At 38.2% G+C, this 22,623-nt stretch overlaps 1 protein-coding gene across 1 annotated transcript; it reads left to right on the top strand.

Moving 5' to 3' along the window:
• The first annotated feature begins 4,679 nt into the window (after positions 1-4,679).
• LOC136717371 (cation channel sperm-associated auxiliary subunit beta) lies at positions 4,680-21,342 on the top strand. Its single transcript, XM_066694989.1, has 23 exons — positions 4,680-4,887; positions 5,175-5,255; positions 5,487-5,630; positions 6,890-6,950; positions 7,054-7,149; positions 7,845-7,997; positions 9,218-9,310; positions 9,792-9,910; positions 11,021-11,158; positions 11,244-11,390; positions 11,727-11,871; positions 12,517-12,668; positions 12,849-13,003; positions 13,487-13,671; positions 14,646-14,966; positions 15,141-15,280; positions 15,444-15,641; positions 16,169-16,279; positions 16,781-16,891; positions 17,304-17,445; positions 17,927-18,027; positions 18,239-18,313; positions 18,842-21,342. Exons 1-23 carry the CDS (start codon positions 4,837-4,839, stop codon positions 19,031-19,033), a joined length of 3,111 nt encoding a protein of 1,036 aa, XP_066551086.1. The 5' UTR covers positions 4,680-4,836; the 3' UTR covers positions 19,034-21,342.
• Positions 21,343-22,623: the final 1,281 nt, after the last annotated feature.

Raw genomic sequence — 22,623 nt, 5'->3', positions numbered from 1 at the left:
TGAAACTCAATCCATAGGTCTCTGGGTGGTACCAATTATTCACAGCAATCTTAGCTAGCTGCCAAGCTAATCCCTAGGTAAAGTTCTAGCAACTTTCCTTTGATTTTTCCTTTGACGATAAGGAGGTGGCATGCAATATTATCCTGTTCTGTTTAGCAAGACAAGAGGTTTGGGCTCATTCCCTGTTTCTTGTGTGTGTTTTTAAGACAGGAAATGTATTATCTATATTCATATACATGTAGTACCTTCAAGAAGGAAAAGATGGATATAATTTCTTTCTGATGGAGACAGGGATGGAAGTCAATTTGTATTCTAGTGAACAATTAAGTTATTTGTCAAGAGCTGCGTTAGTGACTTAATCATTCCCCTTTTAATCCCTGTTTTATACCGGATTCTGCTTATTTATAAATGTTATGTCATACTCTACAGGTGTGCAAATCCTCTTTAATTCAGCCACAGACAGGAAGAAACTTCTGCACAAGAGAGTCTTTGCAATCTTTGGCAGCTTCGTTAATGATTCACTTGGATAGGAGTGTAATCTGTTGCCCAGTAAATCAAATAAATATTTACAATGTTTGCTCGGGAAGAAACATTCCCAGAAAACAATGTGCTTTCACGCTTTCACGCTGTCATACTTTAAGATTACCATGCTAAATGTGCTACACTGCAGATGTGGTTGTCACTGATTTGCTCATTTGAAGTGGATTTTAAAGTATACTGATGGGACACTCCTGTTTTTTTTCCAATTTTATGTTTTACTGCACAGTTGTAGTTTTTTTTTAAGGACATCACATTTATTTTTAAGTGTGTCCCAAATGGTGAAGATTCCAGTTCAGAAACAAGATGGCTGCTGCTTCCCCTATTCCCACATTACTATGCAAAACATCATTAAACAGTTCAGGGAGATGCAAATAGATCAGTTTCTATATTTGTTGACCATTGTTAGTGACCACTCCCCTCAGTCTCCTTCTCACTCCCATTCTTACACAAACAACCTTCATTTCAAACATCTTATATTAAATGGTGCATGCAATCAGATATCTACTGGAACTTGTATGTAATTACATTATTGCATAACTCCAGCCACACAGTGTGTGAGAAAGTCTTTTGGCAGTGGTAGCAAAGATGTGAAAAAGTAAAGCAATTAATTTACTTTGGTATTGGCAAATTTAGTTTAGGCCTATTTAAAGGTTTGACCCTTTTCTGTGGAGTCTCTGGATGCACTACGAAAAAAACCTTTAATTTCAGATTTCAGATTTTCCAATACATCACAGCATAAGATAATCCAACAGATAACGAATGCACTCAAGAATATAAAAAAGGAGAAGTACCTTCCACACTACTAGTGTTAATCAAATAATTTGCCCCAAAGGTAAAGGCAGTCTTAAGAACACTAGTGGTGACCTGAACACAAAACTGTTTAAGAGCCTCTTCCGGATCCTTCTCTGCTAGCCAGGTTATTGTACCTGCTAGGGGAACAAATGGGCACTTGAAACTGGCCCATTCATTAGACCCCAGTGATTTGGAAAACAGCTCACGTTTCAATTGGACACAGCTGTGACTGGGAACACTGCAGGTTTCAGTGCTTTTTAATCAAAAAAGGATCAGGAGACATTGGCAGCTTATTTGAATTTTTCTGTGCAGGCAGTGTCTCCAGGATCTTTGCTTGTTACAGAGACAAGGCAGTTGTTTGGACATTGTCTTACTGGCTGGGGGTGGCAGTAAATGGTCCTTTGATCATTACTCTGTTCTGCTCTTTTTTCCCACTGATATTTTCCAAGGAGTTAATAAGTTTGCTAAATGACACTTCATGCCAGGCTCTAGGGAAAAAGCTTCCACTGAACTGGCAAACCATTCCATTACCTTTCTATTTCCATTGTGTCAAACCCTGGGAGTGGATTGTGAATAATTTATTCTTTGCAACAAAATTTGTATTTATTTATTTTTCACCAAGCTCTTCAGATGCTTTTATCAAATGCTCCATTTCAGCCTTCTTAGAATATATAACAAAACAATACTTGTATTAAGATGTTATCTCCCATAAAGGCAGACTCTATTATACCCATAGCAAAGTGTAGGAAAGCAAAGCTAAAGCATGAGCAGGTACAGCCATTCATGATACGAAAACCATGGCAAAGCAATATACATGCCTGGTAAAACCACAGTAAGACCATGGTAAAAATAACAAATTCCTAAACACATCAGCTTGTTGGATACTAGTTCGGGTGCATTAAAAATAGCCATGTTTGAAACTAAAAGTTTTCTGAAAACAACCACACATATTTAAGTGGAGGCTAACTAACAACACTGCATTTAGTAGTACATAAGAAAGCTTACAAATGAGAGGAGGCCATTCAACCCATCATGCTCATTTGCTGTCCATTAATAACTAAGTGATCCAAGGATCCTATCCAGTCTGATTTTAAATGTACCGAAATCCCTACCACACATTAGAACATAAGAAACGTAAACTTTTCCTCGACTTTCTCCTGTTTTTGTATAGCTGGCTGGAGCAATTCAGATCCTTATTCATATACAGAGATTTATCTTAATATAAAGAAAACAATGACAAAGAGCTGACATCCCACCAATTACAGTGTACTCAACAAGCTTTCCTTCTTGTCTCTTTCCTAACTGTGTTAAAACTTCCAGTCCCACATCTTCTTTTGGTCTTTCCATGGTAACATCAAATGATCCCCACAACTGATGCTACAGATGATAAAGAGATCTCTTCCTGCTAAGAGGAGGGTTTAGTGCTTACAATTTTGCTGTGAAGTCCTGAAAACAAGGTTCCTTCTCAGCAAGAATGCAACGACGGACACAAGAACGCCAAAATGCCTGCTTTTGAATGGGGGTACTTACTTGTAATTATTAATTTGAAAGGGGACATCAATTATTATTATTATTAATGGTTCAAAGTATGTTATCTAAAATGACTTAGAGACATATGCTGTGTCTTGCCAACTGCTGCTACACTCTTAGAATGAATTAGTTACATTTAACACATCAGTTTGTTCAAGGACATCACAATTTTGTGATGTGATTCACCAAAGCACAACACAATCAGTCTTTTTAATGTGTCTGTGTGGCAAAAACACAGTATTGTGTTAGATACACACATTATTGTGTTAAAAATACACATATTGTAATTTTAACACAAAGTTGTGTTGTCCTTGAACAAACACATAATGTGTTAAATTTAACACATTCATTCTAATAGTGTAGAGGATTACTTACTGTAGGGTCTCTATTTCATTTGTTCTGAAGAACAGAGCATAAAGAAGTTCAGTAACTTGAACACAGTGCATGGTGGAGCTGGATCTTGAACTTTCTAATATCAGGCAATAGTGTGGTTCTGTGGACCACCTGTTTTTTGTTGTTTTTTTACAAAGGGAACAAAAAAGTACAAACAAAAATAAGAATAGGTCCACAACAACAACAACAAACACCAAACAAAAACAAAATCCTCCCAAACTTTCTTTAAATAGATTACCCAGCCATGGTCAACTCAAATACACGGTGCATTGGTGGGATAGTAATAAACAGCTCAGTGACAATGTGGTTTACATATTGCACATCCTGGTTATTCACGATGGTGCAAAACACCTGCAAAGTGTACCGGCGTAACAGCCTGTAAAATGATCGTTATCATAGAAACCCGTGTTAATCAGTCCGAGCCATCAGTGACCTCCTGACAAGATGCAGCTCCCTGCAAACTTCCGTGTCCTCAGTTTACAAGCACATTTATGATGGATTATTACTGAATTGACAAGAAACCAATGGCACGCTACTGTTTAAATAATACAAATACAGCAAAGCTTGTGCAATGGGCATCGCAGATTGCACTCCCTCGCCCATGTCGTTTCAGTGTGTAACTGCACAGTAAAACCCCGTCTCCGCTAGCCTGTATGGGTGGATTCAGGATGGGCGCTGCAGTGACAGTGTACAAGTGTGTGGTGAGATTGAATAGTGAGAGCCAGTGTTGGGTCCACCACCATTAGGCCTACATTTTGTTTAAGATTTCTTTCTCGGATAATGATTAATTATAAGATGTAAAACACTTCCGTGCTTTACTATATCTAAGAGTGCTGGTGGTTATGGCTAACACATATTTTATTGCCGAAGGTTGTGACGCAGAAGCCTGTAAAACCTTTACAAAAGCAACAAATACTGTCAAGCCATTTTCTCTTCCTGACTCAATGTATTTCTTCTTTTGAAATGATAGTGATTTCACATGTTTTGAAACACTTTTGTTGGTGATAACAATGGACAAAGCAGTATATCGGGAAAGGGGACAAACAGCGCTAAGTGTTTCGATGGCGATTAAAACAGACAGGACGCTGTGGTCGTTTGACCGTTTGTATTTATAACTATCAATGGATGTGATATATACATTATTAATTTAGCATAACACTATTTAAAGTATTAATTCATTCTGTACATATACTTGTTTACACAACATCAGTAATGTCGGTGTAAATGCGGTGCTGAATCTGATTGGTTGCTGGGGTCGCTGTTTTAACCAATTGGATGACGACCCTGCTTGTGTCGGAACAGCGATGTGTGTAGGTAGAAATATGTTTTTTTTTTAAAGATGTGTTTCATTATCATAATGACAAGCAATATATAGATTCACGAGTGTTTCTAATATGTATGTGAAGCTATACACGTTTATTTAAATTGACAGTTTTTGCTTTGACAATGTGAGTAATTGATCGGCCATGTTTTTAAATGATTGTGCAGAAATTTGTCACTTTCTCCTATGGACCTGATATTTATTTTAATTGTGTAGCCCTTGATAATCTAGTGTCTTATTTTATTTGTTATTTTTGACAGATGGACCTCTTAAAGTGGTATTTTGTCTGTGCTGTGATGATCACAGCTGAGGTAGGTTTGTTAGATGGGCTAACGTATGTGTATTTTTCAGTCTGTTAAATACTTTTCAAACTCTTACGTAAAGGTTCCTTAAAGTATAAAATAACACGTTTTGAAACTCTGACATAAGGTGAAAGTGAGCTGTGTTTACTAAAAAAACAGCCATTTTTGCGAATTAACTGCTTAGATAAATCGACCAGGTTTAATTAATACAGGGCCTGAATGTGTGTGTCCTCCCTGTATGCCAGTTTCTTTGTATTCAATGTTATGTTTTTTATTTTTATGGCCTTGTGTTTCAGTTAGACCTGGAAACTCACTTTGAATGTGCAACTGAAGAAAGCAGTGACAGAATACGACTCTATTTGGGACTGTACAATTTGGTAGGTAGCTTACTAAATACAAAAAGGTGGGTGCCTATTTTGGAACAAATATAGCTTGGCTCACAAGGTTTTACTCCAATTAAGTAAATTCTGATCCTTTCGAAATGTCATGTTTTCTTGTGGACAGGTATTCTTGCAACTATGTTCCATTACAACATCCATCTATAGACTGCTTATTTCATCTTGATCTTTCATGAGCAAATATTTATTTTGGTTGTTTTCTGTTTCTAGAAAATCAGTTGCTATTTGAAGGTGTCCAACAGTTTTGAGCAGCAGAAGAGACTGTCAACTCTGTACTCCACGGCAGGACTGGCCCCAAGTCTGGCGGTGTACGACAGGACTGAGTCTGCTGTCTACAACTTCCAGATGAGCTTGGTGCGGACAGCCCCCCTTGTGTAGTGTTGGAACTAATCTACAGCGCTGCTCACTTGTTCTACTATAACTCTCACCTCACAGACCTTAGACAAACCCTGGCTACCTTTGAACAAGGATCTTGTTTCCATTATCACAGCCAAGTGTAAGATTGTGTGCCTTATTTTCACCTCCATCATCTGAGTATTACAGTACTGTCCCATTATCTGAAATGTGAGAAGGCCTTTAAAGATATAACATTGTACTATGTTTATGTCATTATTATTAGATATCATTAACATTAGATACCTTTAAGTATAATGTAAATGTGTAATTTTTAAGAGCGATGTGGGGCATTTCTCAAATCATTTATTTTTTCTTCCAAAAAAATTAAAAAATACACACACACACACAAAAATATCAATCCACTGCTAAATAAAGGCCTTCCCAAGATATTTTCACTTGATCACTTTTTTATTTTTCTATCTCTAGGGATCTATTATATAGTTTCCTTTGTTCATCTTTGGTCTGTTCCTCTTGAAGTGTGTCTGGCCCATGGCCTTTTTAAACTTTTCATATATTGTGAACAAATTCCCTGTAATGCAGGGTTTAGACACCAAGGACCGCTGTCGTTTGACCAAAAAATATGTTTATTTGTAAAGGAGGGAGAGAAGAAATATGATGAGAGCCTGGTGCAGATGGCAAAACAACAATAAATAAATAAATGAAGGGTGTATGAAAACAGCCCCCTCTCAGACAAACCTTCCACTGAGTGTCAACAGGCTTGATAGTGTCCAAAGTTTTTACTCATCAAAGATCTTGCCACTTTTCACATAATTTTTACACTCTATGAAAAATAAAAAAACAACAGCAATTAGGCCTTACTATTAGGAAATTGGCTTTCTCCTTGCTGCTCTCCTCTGCAGAGTCCAGAGAGGTGAAATTGCAACCAATTGAAACCACTCACCTCTTAAATTAGACCATGTGTGAAAAGCCTGCCCCATTTTTCAATGCAGTTAGCTACATGTATGTGTGTGTTAGTGCATATGTGTATAATAAATACATAGCTTAATTTATCCCACACTCAGTCTCTTTTCTTATTATTTGGTTTCAAGATATGAGTACTCTTATAATAGTTCTGTAGACACTGATTCCATAGAATGGCTGTACCAGTGCTTGCTCTTATTCCATTTAATTTAATATTTCTTTTTATTTATAAGAGCATTTTTCTGGTGAAATCAAAGCTGTTTCATCTTTTGGAAATGCTGCTTCTTATATTTCAGTTGCCCAATCAGTCCACTTGGAGCATTGATATCCCTCGCAATAACATCACTCTTAATAGAGGTAAAGTATTTAGTGTTTAATAAACCAGCCTATCTGTCTTTTACAGATGATCATTAGTCACCATTCTTCTTCACCCCAAATCATTTTTGAATCCTCTGTTCAGATGTGGCTCCAGTGGATGAGTGGTATGTTCAGTTCAGCATGCGTCATGGATTCATCATATTTAGCACAGAAGGGACGCTTCTGGACACACTAAGAGGTGAGACTGCTTCTGGAGACGTAGATTAGGTTTATTATAACTGTATATCGGATTAGAATATGCTGTTTAATTATATAGTTATACAAGAAGGGATTCTCAAATTGACAATAAAAAATACTTTATTTTAAAACTACTGCAAACACATGTTGTAATGACTTCAAAATAAACTTAAAAATGATACGTATATTGTTAGGTTTATGGGCAATAGTGGCAGGTTTTGCAGTTTTGACTTTGCTGAAAATGGAAGAAGGATAGCATAGGGCTCTGGCCCCATGTCTAGGGACAAGGACAACAGTCTAATGCACACGATGTATATATGTTATATCTTTAAACAAGCTACTTTCCCAAATTTCTCTTTTCTACCAATGTATAAATGTGTATCCATATTTGTAGTAAGGTTAAACCAAGAGATACAGGTCTACAAATCAGAAGTCGTTTAACGTTGTGTTAGATTTGCCACCTCTTTCCTATTTTTTAAATATATATTTAAATAAGAAAATTTACTTGTGTTATCTTAGCACTTTGAGACACATTCACACTTTTCTTTCCTCATTAGGAAAAACAGGTGTTAACGCAGTGTGGTGGATAAACTTCTATGAATAAGGCCCAGAGTTTCACGGTTTGAGCTGCTTTGCTTTTGAAAAACGTTTACGACAGCACCTGCTAATGTGTATGACTGTTCTCTTTTTGGACAGAACCTCTCTTGCAGTGGTCCATCGGGGAGCAGATTTCAGCCCGTGTGGTCACCGCAATGATAAACAATGTAGTTGATCTCCGGGTGAGCAAGAACCCTTGTGCTAATGATGTGGCTGTTCTAGCTCCAGTGTTTGCACCCGGCACTTCCTCAGGTGAGGAACTCAACAGTGCTGTGGAGGCTTACTGTACAATATTCTCCTTGACCCTCTGCAATCTGGCTTTTGCACAGCTCACCTAAATGTCATACCTTAGGAGACTATTTCTTGTGGCTTAGCTTTGAAAATATTTTTCCTTTTAAAATTATTATTATTATCATTATTATTTTTATCCTTTATCTAAGGTGATTTACAAGGTAAATAATAATACCTATTATTTACAACATAGTATATAGAGTGGTAAGCAAGCTCATCCTTTAACCATCTAATCAGATAATCTAGACAAATGCATTTGACACAATAGGATAGTAGGAAACGTGAAAACATGGAGGACATAGAATACTCCTAAGGAAGGCTCAGACTCCCATTGCATAACATTTTTACCCATTTCAGGTGCTGTGAGCTGCCGGCTCTAGAAAACATGCCAGTGAAGGAGGAAAGTTATATCTGTAATATTATTTAAAAAGAGTATTCCTGTTTAATTAAGTATCATGGTTTGTGTAAGGACCCACAGCTGGGAGGCCTTGATAAGCATCAAACTGTTCTGTAATATGTGCCTTGTTTATTTCCCGGTATTCTGTCAAGAAAGTAATGACTTTTGTGTGCATTGTAAAGGTGGGCTATTCAAATGTGTACCAAGGGGAACCTGGGAAGACATGTCACAATCCATGTGCTGTCCAACAGGTGTTCTTTGCCTGGAACACACAGTGTTTCCAGCTGTGATGTGAGTTGCCTCTCTGCTGTGCCGTTAAAGAAAAGAAACGGTGACCCCAGTCCCTATTCTTCTTGGGTCAGAAGTCAGTCTAAATCAACACCGGAGTGTTTGCCCTGTCTTTTGTGTCGCATTCGAACATATAAGCAGCTTATCAGGGTTAGGAGAAGTTCAGATTGATCATTTATATCCTGTTGAACAGCAGACAAAAGGATGGGCATGTGTGCAGGCATGCTGTACATGTGATCAGCGGAGTACTTCGAGGACTGACACAAAGTACTGTGTATGTGTGTGTAAGAGGTATGTGTGTGTGAGAGTTGTGGAGGAGTTTGGAACAAACTGCTTGGCTGATCTCTAACTGAATCTCTACCTGGATGGAAATTTGGAAACTAGAAACCATACCAGTCAGTCCCTATGATTTGCAGCCTTTCTTATGTTATATTCTTCTGGCAGCATGTATAATAAGCAAAGTTTCACTATCAGTTATGTTGTTATTTAATTCCAGGGATCATTCTTACTGTGACAAAATCTGGATTTAGTTCCACCAATGACCACTGGTTCAATTGCACAGAGACTTTGTGTGAAATATTAAAAGGAGGTGAGCTTTTTCTCAATCTCTCTCAAATCACATTACAACTGCCTGGACAGGGATTTGTAAAAAAAATATCAAAGAGTCCTTTTTTAAATTATACACTTACGCTTTATTTATGGTGAAAGCAGGCAGTTGACTGGTTTTCACTTCAGAGCTTTTAGTTATACAGCCACCTGATGTCCTTTGCATTTATTACATTTCGGCATATTAGAAACATCTATGTAATTTGACTGAAATTAACCTAGAGAGACATCTAGTGTTGAGTGTAGAGGACAACAATAGATGACACTGCACTGACATTGCCTAGTCCCTGCTGGATCAATCAGTCTCATGTCTTTGAGTGCTGCAATAGCTTGCCTTGAATTCACTGACAATATTAATTTAAAGTTTCTCAATTAGGCTGATTTAGGATATTAACATTTGACTGAGTTTAAAACTGATTTGTAGATACTCAGATGGTATTTCACAATTGTTCTCTGCTCTTTAGACTGCTCTGGGCTTGCAACTATTGATGTTAAGCTGACCAGCTACCACTTGCTGATCTTAACAACAAGAGGGCTTTTCATAAGTCAGGATTTGACGATCAGAGAGAAAGGATCTTTAAACGTAGGCCAATGTTTTGTCACACTTAACAGTATTGGACACTTAAAGAGTTGTGAACAAATAAGAACAAACAAAACATTAAATTTAAATGATTACTTGGGGGATGATTGTCTTTAGACCTGTTTTTGTAATGTTATTACTGAAAAAAAAAACTAAAAAACACTAATTTTGTTTTATTTTTTACAGTTTACATTACAGGATTTTCTTGAATTTTCACAGGTAAGTGATTTAAAATATGAAATGTTTCAAGTTTCATTTCAAAGCTACAGTAATGTTTTTGGATTGATTATTTACCCCGAATGCATTTGAGCCTTATATAAGTGGATTTAACTTACAGCGAAATGTGATCATTTTAAATACTATAATCCATGCTAGAACTGGACTACAATTACTCTCTTTGGTATTTATTTAGAATATAAGACTAGTTTCCACAAGTGTTGTGCCTTCTCACTTTTATAATTGAAATTAAAAGTTGCTGTTTTCTAGATGGATTTTTCCAACGCCACAATGTGGTACTCGCAGCAGTGTTTACATCCCACTGCAGATTTTGCAGGTGCGTATCCCTTACATTTCAACAATTAAAAGGAATTTACAAATGATTGCTTCTGTCTAAGTTTGCTCCTTCAGAACATACAGTCCTGCTTGACACTGTTTTTGCAAATTAGTTTCCCTTTCTCCAGTAATAATGTTACTTTGAAAAAATATGTGAACTGTGTAAATGTCTGTTATTGTGTAATTGCATGGAAAATGAAATTACTACTGTACACTACTACTTGTGTGAGAGTAGCTATGCATCTGTTGCCTTTGCTCTGTACATAGATGATTATGTGGGTCTGATGTCACGACGAAGTGATGCAGAAAATAAGGTAGGCTACTTGTCTTCTCCGGTGTTCATCAGGGAGAATTCCAGCCAACCTAAAACCAGATAAAACATTTCTATTAATGGTATGTATTACTGCTGAAATGGCTTCTTCCAAATGTCCTTGTTGATACAGGCAAAGTTTAAATAAGTGACTGCTTTTCATTTCAATGCACTTAATGCACATTTGTGCATGTGTGCGAGTCCTCCATTTTGACTAGACCTTCAAATATGTCTCATGCTCTCTTCCGTAGGCGTCTCAGTGTTTTTACAGCCAGGACCCTTTCTCGCAGTGGTACAGCTGTCGCGTCTCCAACGAAACTTCTAATACACACGTGGCCTTCCTGGTTGACAGAGAACAGCATACAGGAATCGTTCTGTCCTTTACCCCGGTATGGATTCCCTTCTCCTTTCGGTCTGTATGCATGCTGTACATCTGCTCTGCATTGAAATTGTATTTTTTCTTTTCCATGATAGGCAAGAGGAGCTGTGGTCTCTGTGTTTTCAATGTCAGGCCCAGAGATGAAGAACGTGACCAAATTTCCACCTGTCAGCATGAGCTTCATTCCACGCGGCATGTTTTCCCCACCATATAATCACCAGCTTTACCTGTATGGATCTGAGGTAACTGCTGGAGCAGCTCTTGTGAGATGCATTTTGCTTTGGATGACCCTAGATTGTGATTTTGATCCCAACCATCTAAGTCACTGTCCTTTGGGTCTGATGTGCTGAAGCCTCTTATGATGGGAAGTGTATTAATGCTGCAAGGATTTGCAGTTTGTGATGTGGTGCCTCTCTCTAGTGGTTAAATTCCGTAATTGCAGATTAGTGTGTCATTTTTAGTAGCCCAGATAACTTTGTGAACCCAGCTTTTGGCTTGTTTGTTCATATTAAAAGAGGACTCTTGTTGTTGTGGGCCTTGAACGCCTGAGAGGGCTCCACTTTGCTTTGGGTTCTTAGGTGTGGTCCTCAGCAGACGGAGGCTCTTCTTTCACCAGGATCATCTCTTTGGAGGGAGAGGCTGTCGTTAAAGCCTTCAACTACAATCACGATCAGGCGATAGTGTTCGTCACTAACCTCGGCAGCGTCTATTTAAGCAAAGCAGGTAACTAGCACAATAGTGATTAAATAGTCCTGGGGGGGCACTGCTGTTGTACCCTTGAGCAAGGTACTGTACCTAGATTACGACAGTTAAAACCCAGCTTTATAAATGGGTAATTGTATGTAAGAATAATGTGATTTATTGTAATAATTATGGGTGTCTGGTAAGAAATATAATAATAATAATAATAATAATAATAATAATAATAATAATAATGAAATATGTTAATCACTACAGGATTTTGAGAAACAAAACTATATTTTCAATGAAGACATTGTTGAGGTCAGGCACACTGAGTTTAGTTAGAAAGAAAGACAGAAAGAAATAAAAAAACATACAGTAGGTGAGTGAACATTTTCTGTTACACTCAAAGACACACCAGTTAGCAATTAAGCCCTCCATATGCATCACTATATACCATTTTAAGTGACATATTTCCGGCTGCTGTGAGTCATGTCACACAGACAGCATCCATAAGGACAAAGCTTTTAAAAAAGGAGCTACACAGAATTACATCTTGAGGGTCTTTGTGTTGGACTTAAACACTGTTAAACTCATGAGGATGTGAACATGACTGTGAAGCGCTCCAGCATGTAACAGTAACAGCTGTTACTGCCTGTGTTGCCTCTGTTTTGTTTGTGTTCCCAGATATGGGGAGATACACCCAACTGAATCAGACAGGATACAACATCTCAAGTCTGTACTGTGATCATCTGGGCTCTTCGGCCCTCTTGTCTTTAAATGCGCAGAAACCCAATGGGTTAAATGTGGACCATATTGAAACCGATTCCTTGATAAAGGTGAGACAGGTCTTTCCATCTATGTCTTAAGTGGAGGGCATCTTTTGAGGTTGTCTCATATCTGAACTGAGTTTTGAAATATGCCATCTGATAAGTGGACTTCAATAGAAACCAGACAGCAGCTATTTTCATGTACTATGGTCAGCTCATGAGGGTTATCTGTCTTGTTTCCTTCAATAGGATGATGACCTGGCCTTTGACCGGCCTCTTTCCCTGCAGTTTACCAGCGATGAGACGGTGCTATTTCATGAGCACCTCCCTCTGCACAACGCCTCACTGACTCCCCAGGCCGGCCTCTTCTCCTCCTCTCACATTAACAAAGTAATTAAGCTTAGGTAAGGCACCCCCTGACTGGCATCAAGTGTGCGACCGTTGGTGCCTGCTCTGCCATTGCTCACTGGGCGTACACACACGGTATTGGGACAACAATCAGCTCATCTGTATTTTTGGTTATCAAGGGACAGGATTGCTGAGTTACAAGTTTTTCATCAAACTTAAAATGTTAGTTATTATATTCATAAGTGTCTTAGTTAGTGTTGTTTATTTGTTTAATTTTGTTCTGCTTTTTAAATGTTCTAGCCTGCTCCCAGGGTTCAACAGGGAGGACTTTTATTAATGTATTTAGTAATCAATAAAAATAGAAATCTAGAATGTAATAAAGCACACAAACCCTATGTAATCTTAACAGTTATAAGGAAATATAAGGAAATATACATTTTTATAAAACATTTTTGGTTGGCCTTTGAACCTCTGTTTTACTCTTCTCGCTACTTTATCAAACGTTTTACTGGTACTCACCAAATGTCCTTTGATTGCAGTGCGGGAGGATCAGGCCTGATAACACAGGTGTACCAGATACGGATAGCACGAGGATTTGTCGCTGTTGCCAAGGCGAATATATTGGAGAGCTTCCAAGGTGACAGTTTAACCACAGAGCCAATACAGCAATACACACTGACAGTTACCAATGAGTCGTACATCACCCTACGCCTTGAGGGCAATGGTAAGTATACGAAGACGAGATGGAAAGAAATACTGCTCACAGCTTATTATAAATTATATATCGCATATGAGAAACGAGCCAATCACAGAGCAGAATTTCCAAACATCCCTGTGCCTCTTATATATGTGTATATATATTACAGCTTGTGTAATTTGGGCAAGAGGACAGTGAAGTGAAGATAAGCTGCACAAACTGCACTTCAGAAGAGCTATTATTAACTTCTTATGAATCACACATGTAAGGATTAGACCCAAAAATGTTTATTTTTGTTAAATCCCATTTCTAAAACGTTTTGGCACAGGATGCACTGTAACTGATCTACAGTAGCCGATCTTTGTTGTATTTTCATGCTGGTTAAATATATTGAATCTATTCAAAACAAATGTACATCCTGTGAAACTTGGCACTATTGAAGTGTCCGTCGTTGGTAACTGATTTTTTAATACTGATAATTCCGTGCAGAAGATTACATTTATACATGAGATAAGAGGTTGTGATTACTTAATTGAACCCTTAATTGAACTAATAATTTCATAAGTCAGAGCCTTTTAATTATTTTAAACAGTAGGTGTATTAAGTTAAGTATATCAAATGTAATCAAATTACATCGATTAAGGGTTCAATTAAATTATAGAGAGCTCATTTGGAACAAAAACCAGCAGGCTATGTGTTACTCCAGGACAGGATTGAGAACCACTGGCTTACTACACTTTCACTGGCTTTCCACTGCCTCTCCACTGATTCCTGTTGAGTGGCAGTTAATAGTTTACACAGACCACCAGTCTCAACTCAGTTCAGTGTGCTCAAATCTTTACAGCTGGCTCCATGCTGAATAGGTGCTCAGTAGACCCTGGAAAGATACCAATAAATAAGCATAGTAGAATGAACAATATTGATTACATCAAAATGAATGGCTGGACAACGTTGTTGGAGAGGAAGGTTGTTGGTTACCTTTAGATATGATTTTTCTGCAGGTTCTCATGGTTTTCAGGACACCCACATTGGGAAGACAGTGGTGATTCCTGGCTCCAGCAGCTATTTGATCATGGAGGTGCTGGGTGGCAGGACGGCCCTGGCAGATCCTACTATGCCCACACTCACGGCAGTCAATCAGAGCTATGGTGCCGGAAAGTGGCTGCTGTTCAATTCTGGGGGCAGAGGGAGGTGGCAGATGAGAGAGATAGAGTGCAGACACACCCTGCAGTCCCTGGACGGCCTGCGCAGTAACTCTCTGGTGTACATCAACGTCAGAGAGACACGCCGCTTTGGGTTCAGGGCTTCCATGTCAGATTCATGTAAGCTTTTGCAAACTGTACCATCCCATATCACCCCACTTTTCCAGAAATTACAGTATAAGTATATTGTAACCATCACCAAGTTACATACTGGAAAACCTCTCTACTGGAAAATGTGACTGCCATCTCACGTGCAACAAACATCAATCCTGTTACTCTTTCTTCTGCAAACAGGCACATCTGTTTTCCGTAAGAAGCTGATGAAGGTGACGTTGGGGAATCCCTCCCTTCTGAAAGTGACCACCACGCACCGCTGGGACATCTTGAACAACCACATTCTGGAGATCACAGTGTTCAGTTTTTTTGTCCAAAAGGTTCAATATCCCCTTTGGCCCTCACAAAGATTGACTAAAGTAAAGTGTGACAATAATAAGAGTTCTACAGCAGAGTCACAGACAACTATAAGGGTATAAAGTTTGTTCTCTGTAAATAAATATATAGTAGCGTTTCAGGGGTGTTGCTGTCCCTCCCCTACAGGGGCTGACGACTGTGACGGTAACAATCCCAGAGGCGTCTCTCGCCTGCACCTCCGCCGTCTTCAGCTTCACCCTGCAGAGTTCCTGCCCCCCCGGCCTGTGCCTCAGATACATCCCAGACAATGCCATCAGCCCTCAAGACTGGCTGCACGGGAAACCTGTTGATGCAATGGGCAACCGGAGGCTAATGGACCTTCCAGTGAGTAGAGGAGCCCCTCAGTATTGGAGCGGGCATAATCCCAGAGTTGTATTTTTAATTAAATGGAGAATACTATGTAGAAAGCTTGCTCTTTTGCACAATGTGGTTCTCATGGTCTCAAAGTAACTATGTATTTAAAGGCTTGTGTCAGTGGAACCAATTCAGTGGCATTTTGTTTTGGTAGGTTTCTTTATGCATTAGGAATATTACTAACGATATTTATTTAGATAATATCTCTAGGCAAAGTGGGTTACATACACAATTGCATGATCATCTAACTGGGAACTGAGCAGTGACTTATTATGGTTTAACAACAACAACAACAACAAAACAGTAATTGCAGTGTATTGCATTTAGCTATATCATACACATTTTTATTTCCAAAAAGAGGAATGTGTACTATCGTCTGTCTATGGAACACCAGTGGGGGATTTGTCTTGACCTTTCCTGGATTATTGAATTGCAGGTATTATACTGGAGGTCATTTTTACACTGCGGCAGACCTACTGTATGTCTGTGTTTCCCAGGTCAACTACAGACCTCCGTCTCAGCTCGGCGTGGACATCCCCATCTCTGATAACATCTACAATGCTGACCCCAGCCAGCCTCACCCCCGGGAGTTCTCTGAGATCTCCGAGGTGAGAAAGTGGTACTTGCTGATAAAACTGCAAGATCTCAGATTAATTTATCAATAATTACAAAATACAGTATTACTTAAGTAATAATTAATTAAGTTTGTTTTATGAGGCATAAAGTCTGAGTCAGAAGACATAACATGCAAACAAATTGCTTACATAGCTTATTTAGCATAGCATCGTACACAGTACTATACCTGGACAAGATGGCATCTCTCTTTACATACCAAAATGATTTAAAGACTAATCTAGTCATTCTAGATCTATGGTCTGAACACTCTTATCCTGTGTTGAAGTGTGGAGCTTCATTATACTTGGAAAGCCCTCTAATGGCCAAATAGTGCATTACAGACCATTGTTATCAGACATTGTTCCTGTTCCATAACCTCTCCTGCTGTTCACTAGTCTGCTTTATATATCCAGCTTTATGCTAAACAGGAATTATGACATGAAGTTATCATGTGGTATATGTATGAAACATTATTGTGTTTCCTTTAACCTCAGGATAGAGGCAGGTACAAACAGTGTGCTGGAAAATCTTCCAGTGCAGAATGTGGCTGTACCGACGACCTGAGGCTCTCACCATTTGCTGCCCATTCAGACTGCAGAAAAAGGGCAAGGAGCTTTGACATCTTGTTGTTCTTGTGTATTAACTCGTATCATATGACACTTTGCTTCCCTTGATTTCTGTGAATTAACACAACAACAAAAAGGTTCTTTCACAAAAAAACAACAGAACTATCTTTCGTTTGAGGTTTGTATGCTGCATTTCTTTAGAAATACCAGAAAGATGGAAATTATATCACAAAGATTTTTCTGCCCAGAGTGAAATCTGCTTCTGCGTTTTCTCAAATTAATATTCTCATTCACTTTGCCATTTGTGTTGGGAAAAAGTGAAACAAAATTGACACATCCTATATACAGTTTTGAAGTTAATGACATTCGTTATCAATTCAAATGCAATGACTGCTTATGTTTGCTTAGTATGGAATGCAGTCTGACTGACTCTGACTGTGTTTGTTTTCAGGTCCTGAGGCTCATTTACCCGGTCAACAATCTCAGCCTCACATTGTATATAACAAGGCCTGGGTATGAAAATATGCCTCTCAAAGCTCCCATGTTTATCACTGTGACAGAAGTCAACAGCAGAACCAACTGGAAGGTCACAGGTATGTCTGGAGCAGCTATATTCTTATACTCTATTCTGTTGGTCAATACATTTAGGAGGACTTCCCGAGCCGATGTGAGGGTAATTATTCTATTGAATGCCCATAAAATAAATGACTATACTTGAATATCCAACCCCAATACAATACTGAATGTACACTGAGATTCAGACCTAACTGTGATCACCCTTTAAATGCAGAGATAGGTACCTAAGAGATCCCCACATGAAGGACACAGTGGGCCAAACAGTCTTTAATTACAGTCAAATTGGTTGCATTCCTGGTTCTCCACAATACGTTGCACCTGAACATTTGTTGTAACACCCGATGACGTCAGTTCTCAGGTCTCAAAATGCTTGTCGCCAAGTAAGATTTATGTCCACGGTTACGTTTTAAAGCACAACACCACTTCATAATTCTTGAAGATCAAATGAGCTCACTGGGGTTGTTAGAGAATGTTCAGAGTAGTGTTGTGTGTCTTTAGGTAGCGATGCTGTGCCAAGCATGCTTAAGATACAGGAATACCTGTGGAGCAGTCTGATCACCACCCTGTACAACCCAGAGGGATTACTGATCAGCTGCAATGTAAGTCTCTGAGGGGTTCAACACTTGCTTCAAAATATGCGATCTTGTTAATGGATGTATTTATTTATTTAGACGCCTTACCAAATCCAGGGGATTTTCAGAGGGGATCATGGTTCCATTGATATTCTATGGCCAAAGGATTTCACATTTGATCATTCCAAGCATAAGCATAATTATAATAAGCCATTCTGTTCTTCCCTCCACCCACAAGGGAACTGAGCTGTTTCATTTCCGGATCACTGTGATTCCAGGAATGATGCTCTGTGACTTGGTGGAAGAGATTCAGGTCAGTAAAGCCATATAATGCCTCCTGACATATATAGTTAAATGCTAAGTAATCACTGGCAGGACAGAACCATCTTAGTGAGATACTGTAACATACAAAAAGTCTAGGCTGTGTCTTTAAAGCTAGGTAGGCCTCTTCAATCCCCTGATTTATTACACTTTACACTTACTTTATTCCATGAGAATGCTTGCTTGTACTTAACCTAATGACTTAATGTATTTGTGACCGAACAGGTTGAGCAACCCCTAAGGAAAGTTGTGATTTATCCAAGTATTTATTTTAGATATAAAGAGAGGCCAGGTCAGACATTCATCTTTCCCTGGTTTAAGTTTGTCATTTGAATACTTGATTCAGTATCATGTTTGTTTTCTGTGGCTTTAAATCCCATCAACAAGCAGTTTCTTGTTACAGTTGTGGCCCGTTTTTATTTTTGAAGACGATGCGATGATTATTTTAGCCTCTGTTTACTCTTAGATAGTATAATCCAAATATTACCAATTCCTTTCTTTTTTGTCTCTTTTCTGGCAGATTTACGTGGATGACCCTCCATTATTGTTTCCGGTAGATTCCACTGCAGCCACTGTGCTTGCTGGCTTGCTCCTGGCTGGCTTTCTAATGATGCACTCCAAAATCAGATTTCCCTCCAGAGAAAGCATTGAAGCCAAGTTGAGACGACACAGGTCTATGTTCAAACGTGGAAGAGTTGTTCCACGTCTTTAGAGTTATTTGTTTAATTTTTTTCCTCAAATATCTCATATGTAAGCCAGTGTTATTTTTCGCTACCTTGGTCTTTCTCTTGTATTTCTCTCCTGTTCTGTGTTTTTCAGGAAGTTCATGCTCCGGCTCATTTAACTCCTGCTTAGGCATTCACCTGTCACTAAAGTTGCTGCAAAAAAATGTTTCAGCACAGAGCTAGTTGCCTGTAGGTTTTTTGTTGTTGCTTTTCCACAGTGTTGAGTGCAATCACATGTGTTTGTACTGGGGGAAACTCAGCACTATGCAAACAGTGCTACACCTGTCAGCTTAGCCTTGGGAACCACACAGTGCCAGTGTGAGATTACTGGTGTTCTATGATTTATGGAAATCCAAAAATGTCAGGTGCTCAATTGGCCAGGTCTGATTTTGTTTGCAGGACAATGGTTACGTCTGGGTTTACAATCCAGTGGTCTTGGTCAAAGCCCTGCGGGTGTAGTTGACACCATAAAAAAAAATCGTTTTACACACTGATGCTACCCTCAACATTACAGCTTTGTAGAATGCTTGACAACTGATTAAACTCCAAATAAACAAGCTATTAACCTCATAAAAATGGGCGAGGAGAGGTGTATCCACTCTCACTGGCCTGTCTTATCAACTGGCAGTTATATTTTCATATAAAAACTGAAAAAGCATTGTTTCACTATACGAACATAGCTGGTCAGCCAAAGGCATTGTTTACCCTCTTAGACAAAACAACAAACACCAGACATGCTTTGTGTGTCACTTTTTTCATAGTTTCAGCTCCAACTTTCCCTTCAGTGCCCAAATATTTCAGAAAGAATTGCAAGCCTCTATTCTTCAGAAAAGAGTAATCAAAACATATGTCTTTCCAGCTGGAGACAGCCAATAGCCTTAAGTGGCAGAGCATATGTTGTGCTCTGCATCTCCTTTCACAGAAGCCAGGAAGCACCACCCAGCTTCAAGTGTGAATATATATGTATTGGTGATACAACTTATATTAAGGTGTTAGGAAGTTTGGTGTTTTCCTAATTGAAGCTGCACAAGCATTAATGATGTTCTTTCCCTGACCTTTTTAAATGTATTTAGTAGTGTTTTGTTGATATTGTATTTACATTATAGAAACTGAGATAAAAAGCAAAGTTATACATTTTTAAAGTTTTATTTATGAATGTGTGAACTGTGATTTGGTACTTTTCTGGTCGTATAACTCCACTGTCTTCAAGTTTGAGGCAATACACTTTCAATTAGGCACTTATTCCTGCAGAGCCACACTTAGAATCTTTTTTTCAGATCTATATTGAAGACACCTCTGATCCTTATGTTTTCACTTAACCTGTTTGCTTTGTTGTACCAACTGGGGGGTTCTTCTCATTAGTGTCTTCCTAGGATCTGTATTGATTTGTTTCCTCAGTTGTGAGTGTTAATTTACTGGGATATTCTTAGCCTCTAAGCAAACATCTACCACTTGTATAAATAATAATATAAATATAAATACTAGGAAAATGTTGTTCAGTTGGAAGTGTCTAGCTTTTTAAAATCACATTACCTTTTAATGTAGGCTAGCAATGTAGCTTTCAAGTGTGTCCTGCATTTATATATATGGGGCCTGGTAAAATATAATTTATACTTACTCTTGTTATTATGGTGAGTTGTGCTTCTTGTATTAGTATATTAAAAATCTACACTTTTTTGGATTCAGATGCGTACACATTTCTCAGTGGTGACTGCATATTTGTCATATAATAACCAGTGCTCATACACAAGCAGTCAAGCTTTCTTTCTTCTACATTTTTATTTATTTATGTATTTATTTGCAGAATAGTATACCTTATCCAGAGTGACTTAATTTACACAACAAACATTTCAGAGCATTACGAATGTGCAGTCCTACAATCAATACAAACAGGTCAGATGTTTCTACAACATTGCTCTTGTTCTTTTGTTGATGTTGTTATTACTTGCTTTGCATGGAAACTAATTCTGTGCAGTGAAAACTTTTTTGTTTTTTCCTGCAGTACATTTCTGTTTGTTGTGATTGAACTGTCCTTCTCAGATAAAGAATTAATGGCTTACTTATTTCCACACGGCCCGAGAGCAGGCTGTTTACATATCACAGTGTGCTGCCATGACGACCAACAAAGAGAAATTCTATGCTGCAAAAGCTCCTTTCAGATACAAAATGCTGCTCTGACTGTTTCCTTTTAGCGGGCTATTGTCATAACTGCTCAAGAAAGTCTGAGTGTGTTTATGGTGTTGCTTTGTGGACTTGACATTCATTTTGAAATTAAAAAGTCACAAACCTATTTTAATATGTTAAGTGTATTGCCTGGATGTGAGCCATTTTCTTTCAGAGAATACATTTTTTCTTACAATTAAACATAAAGATATGTCATTCATACTTTATACTATTGTACCACAGTAAATATTCACCTTTATCAGAAGTTCAGTGAGGAATAAAGTTATCTGGCTGTCTCGAAGAAAGCTTTTACACACTTGTCTTGCATTATTATAATCGAATCGATGACAGCGTTTTCTCTATACAGAATTGCATGCACATTTTAACTGTATTTTTAAATGTAAGCAGCAATATGATATGTATGTAAGTACTGCTTCATTACATGGTCAAGAAACTAGCCTACCAATAAAGACACATTTACTGTAAAGTAAAATGAGCATCTGCACAAAAAAACTACAATTTCAAATACATATAATTAATTCATGGGTACATTTCAGTTGAAGTAATATTGTGCTAATAATCATGGGCATGTTTTGATAGGGATGTCTAATTATGGTTATGAGAGGAAACAGGTCACCTAAATATGTCAGCTATGGGGAGCAAAGATAATGTTAAACTGTTAAATGTCAATCTGTAGCATGGACTTTAGGGCCAGGGAAGCTAAAATGATGACACTTTTTCTGAGTCCTGTTCTTTCTACTAAAAAGAGAAATAATTCATGAATGGGAAACTGTCCATAAAAGGGTTTGTATCCAATCTCATGTAGAGCCTTCACACCAACATGTAGAGCACTGCCTTTTAATGGATAGACACCTGTTCACCAGTCTAGATTTCACACACACAAATCTGTATAACCAGTTTTACAGAGCCTGCTGTGACACAATCAGCTACACTTACAGTTCCAAGCCCGACACTGGTTGTCAAAAAGCATGGTGCACTCTAGCTTGGCCTTTTAGTGTCCACTGTGTCTGCGGTTTCTTTCATTTGCAAAATGTTATTTTTATTTCCCAAACCTAAATCAATTGCAAATGTTTCAGTGCACAATACTGTGGAATAATTAGTGACAGGTGAATGCCTAAGCCAGCCAAGTCCCATACATATCCTATCAATAAGTTAAATATAAATATGATTATTATGGCTAAGGAAATATACCTTATAATGATTATAATAATGGTTATATTTGAAAAATAGTCCTAAAGTGAGTATAATGATGATGATTATTTTAGAACAAGTTTCTGGTTTCTCGTCTTTAGAGATGTTGCATAACCAGAACAGAAAGTGTATCTGAGGTAGCTTATGGTTCACACGTATTTTCAAAGCGCTGTTCCTTTAAATAGTGGCGGGCTGCCCCTGC

The sequence above is a fragment of the Amia ocellicauda genome, chromosome 21 (assembly GCF_036373705.1).
Source record: "Amia ocellicauda isolate fAmiCal2 chromosome 21, fAmiCal2.hap1, whole genome shotgun sequence".
In the NCBI taxonomy this organism is placed as follows: Eukaryota; Metazoa; Chordata; class Actinopteri; order Amiiformes; family Amiidae; genus Amia; species Amia ocellicauda.
Note: the sequence above shows the minus strand (reverse complement) of the source record. Positions and strands in the feature narration are given on the sequence as shown.

Excerpts from the sequence above, each read along its gene's own strand:
- LOC136717371 (XM_066694989.1), top strand. The coding sequence starts at position 4,837 with ATGGACCTCTTAAAGTGGTATTTTGTCTGTGCTGTGATGATCACAGCT. Across the intron at positions 13,004-13,486 it reads AACAAAGTAATTAAGCTTAG|TGCGGGAGGATCAGGCCTGA; the intron begins GTAAGGCACCCC and ends CTTTGATTGCAG. Across the intron at positions 16,280-16,780 it reads AGTTCTCTGAGATCTCCGAG|GATAGAGGCAGGTACAAACA; the intron begins GTGAGAAAGTGG and ends CTTTAACCTCAG.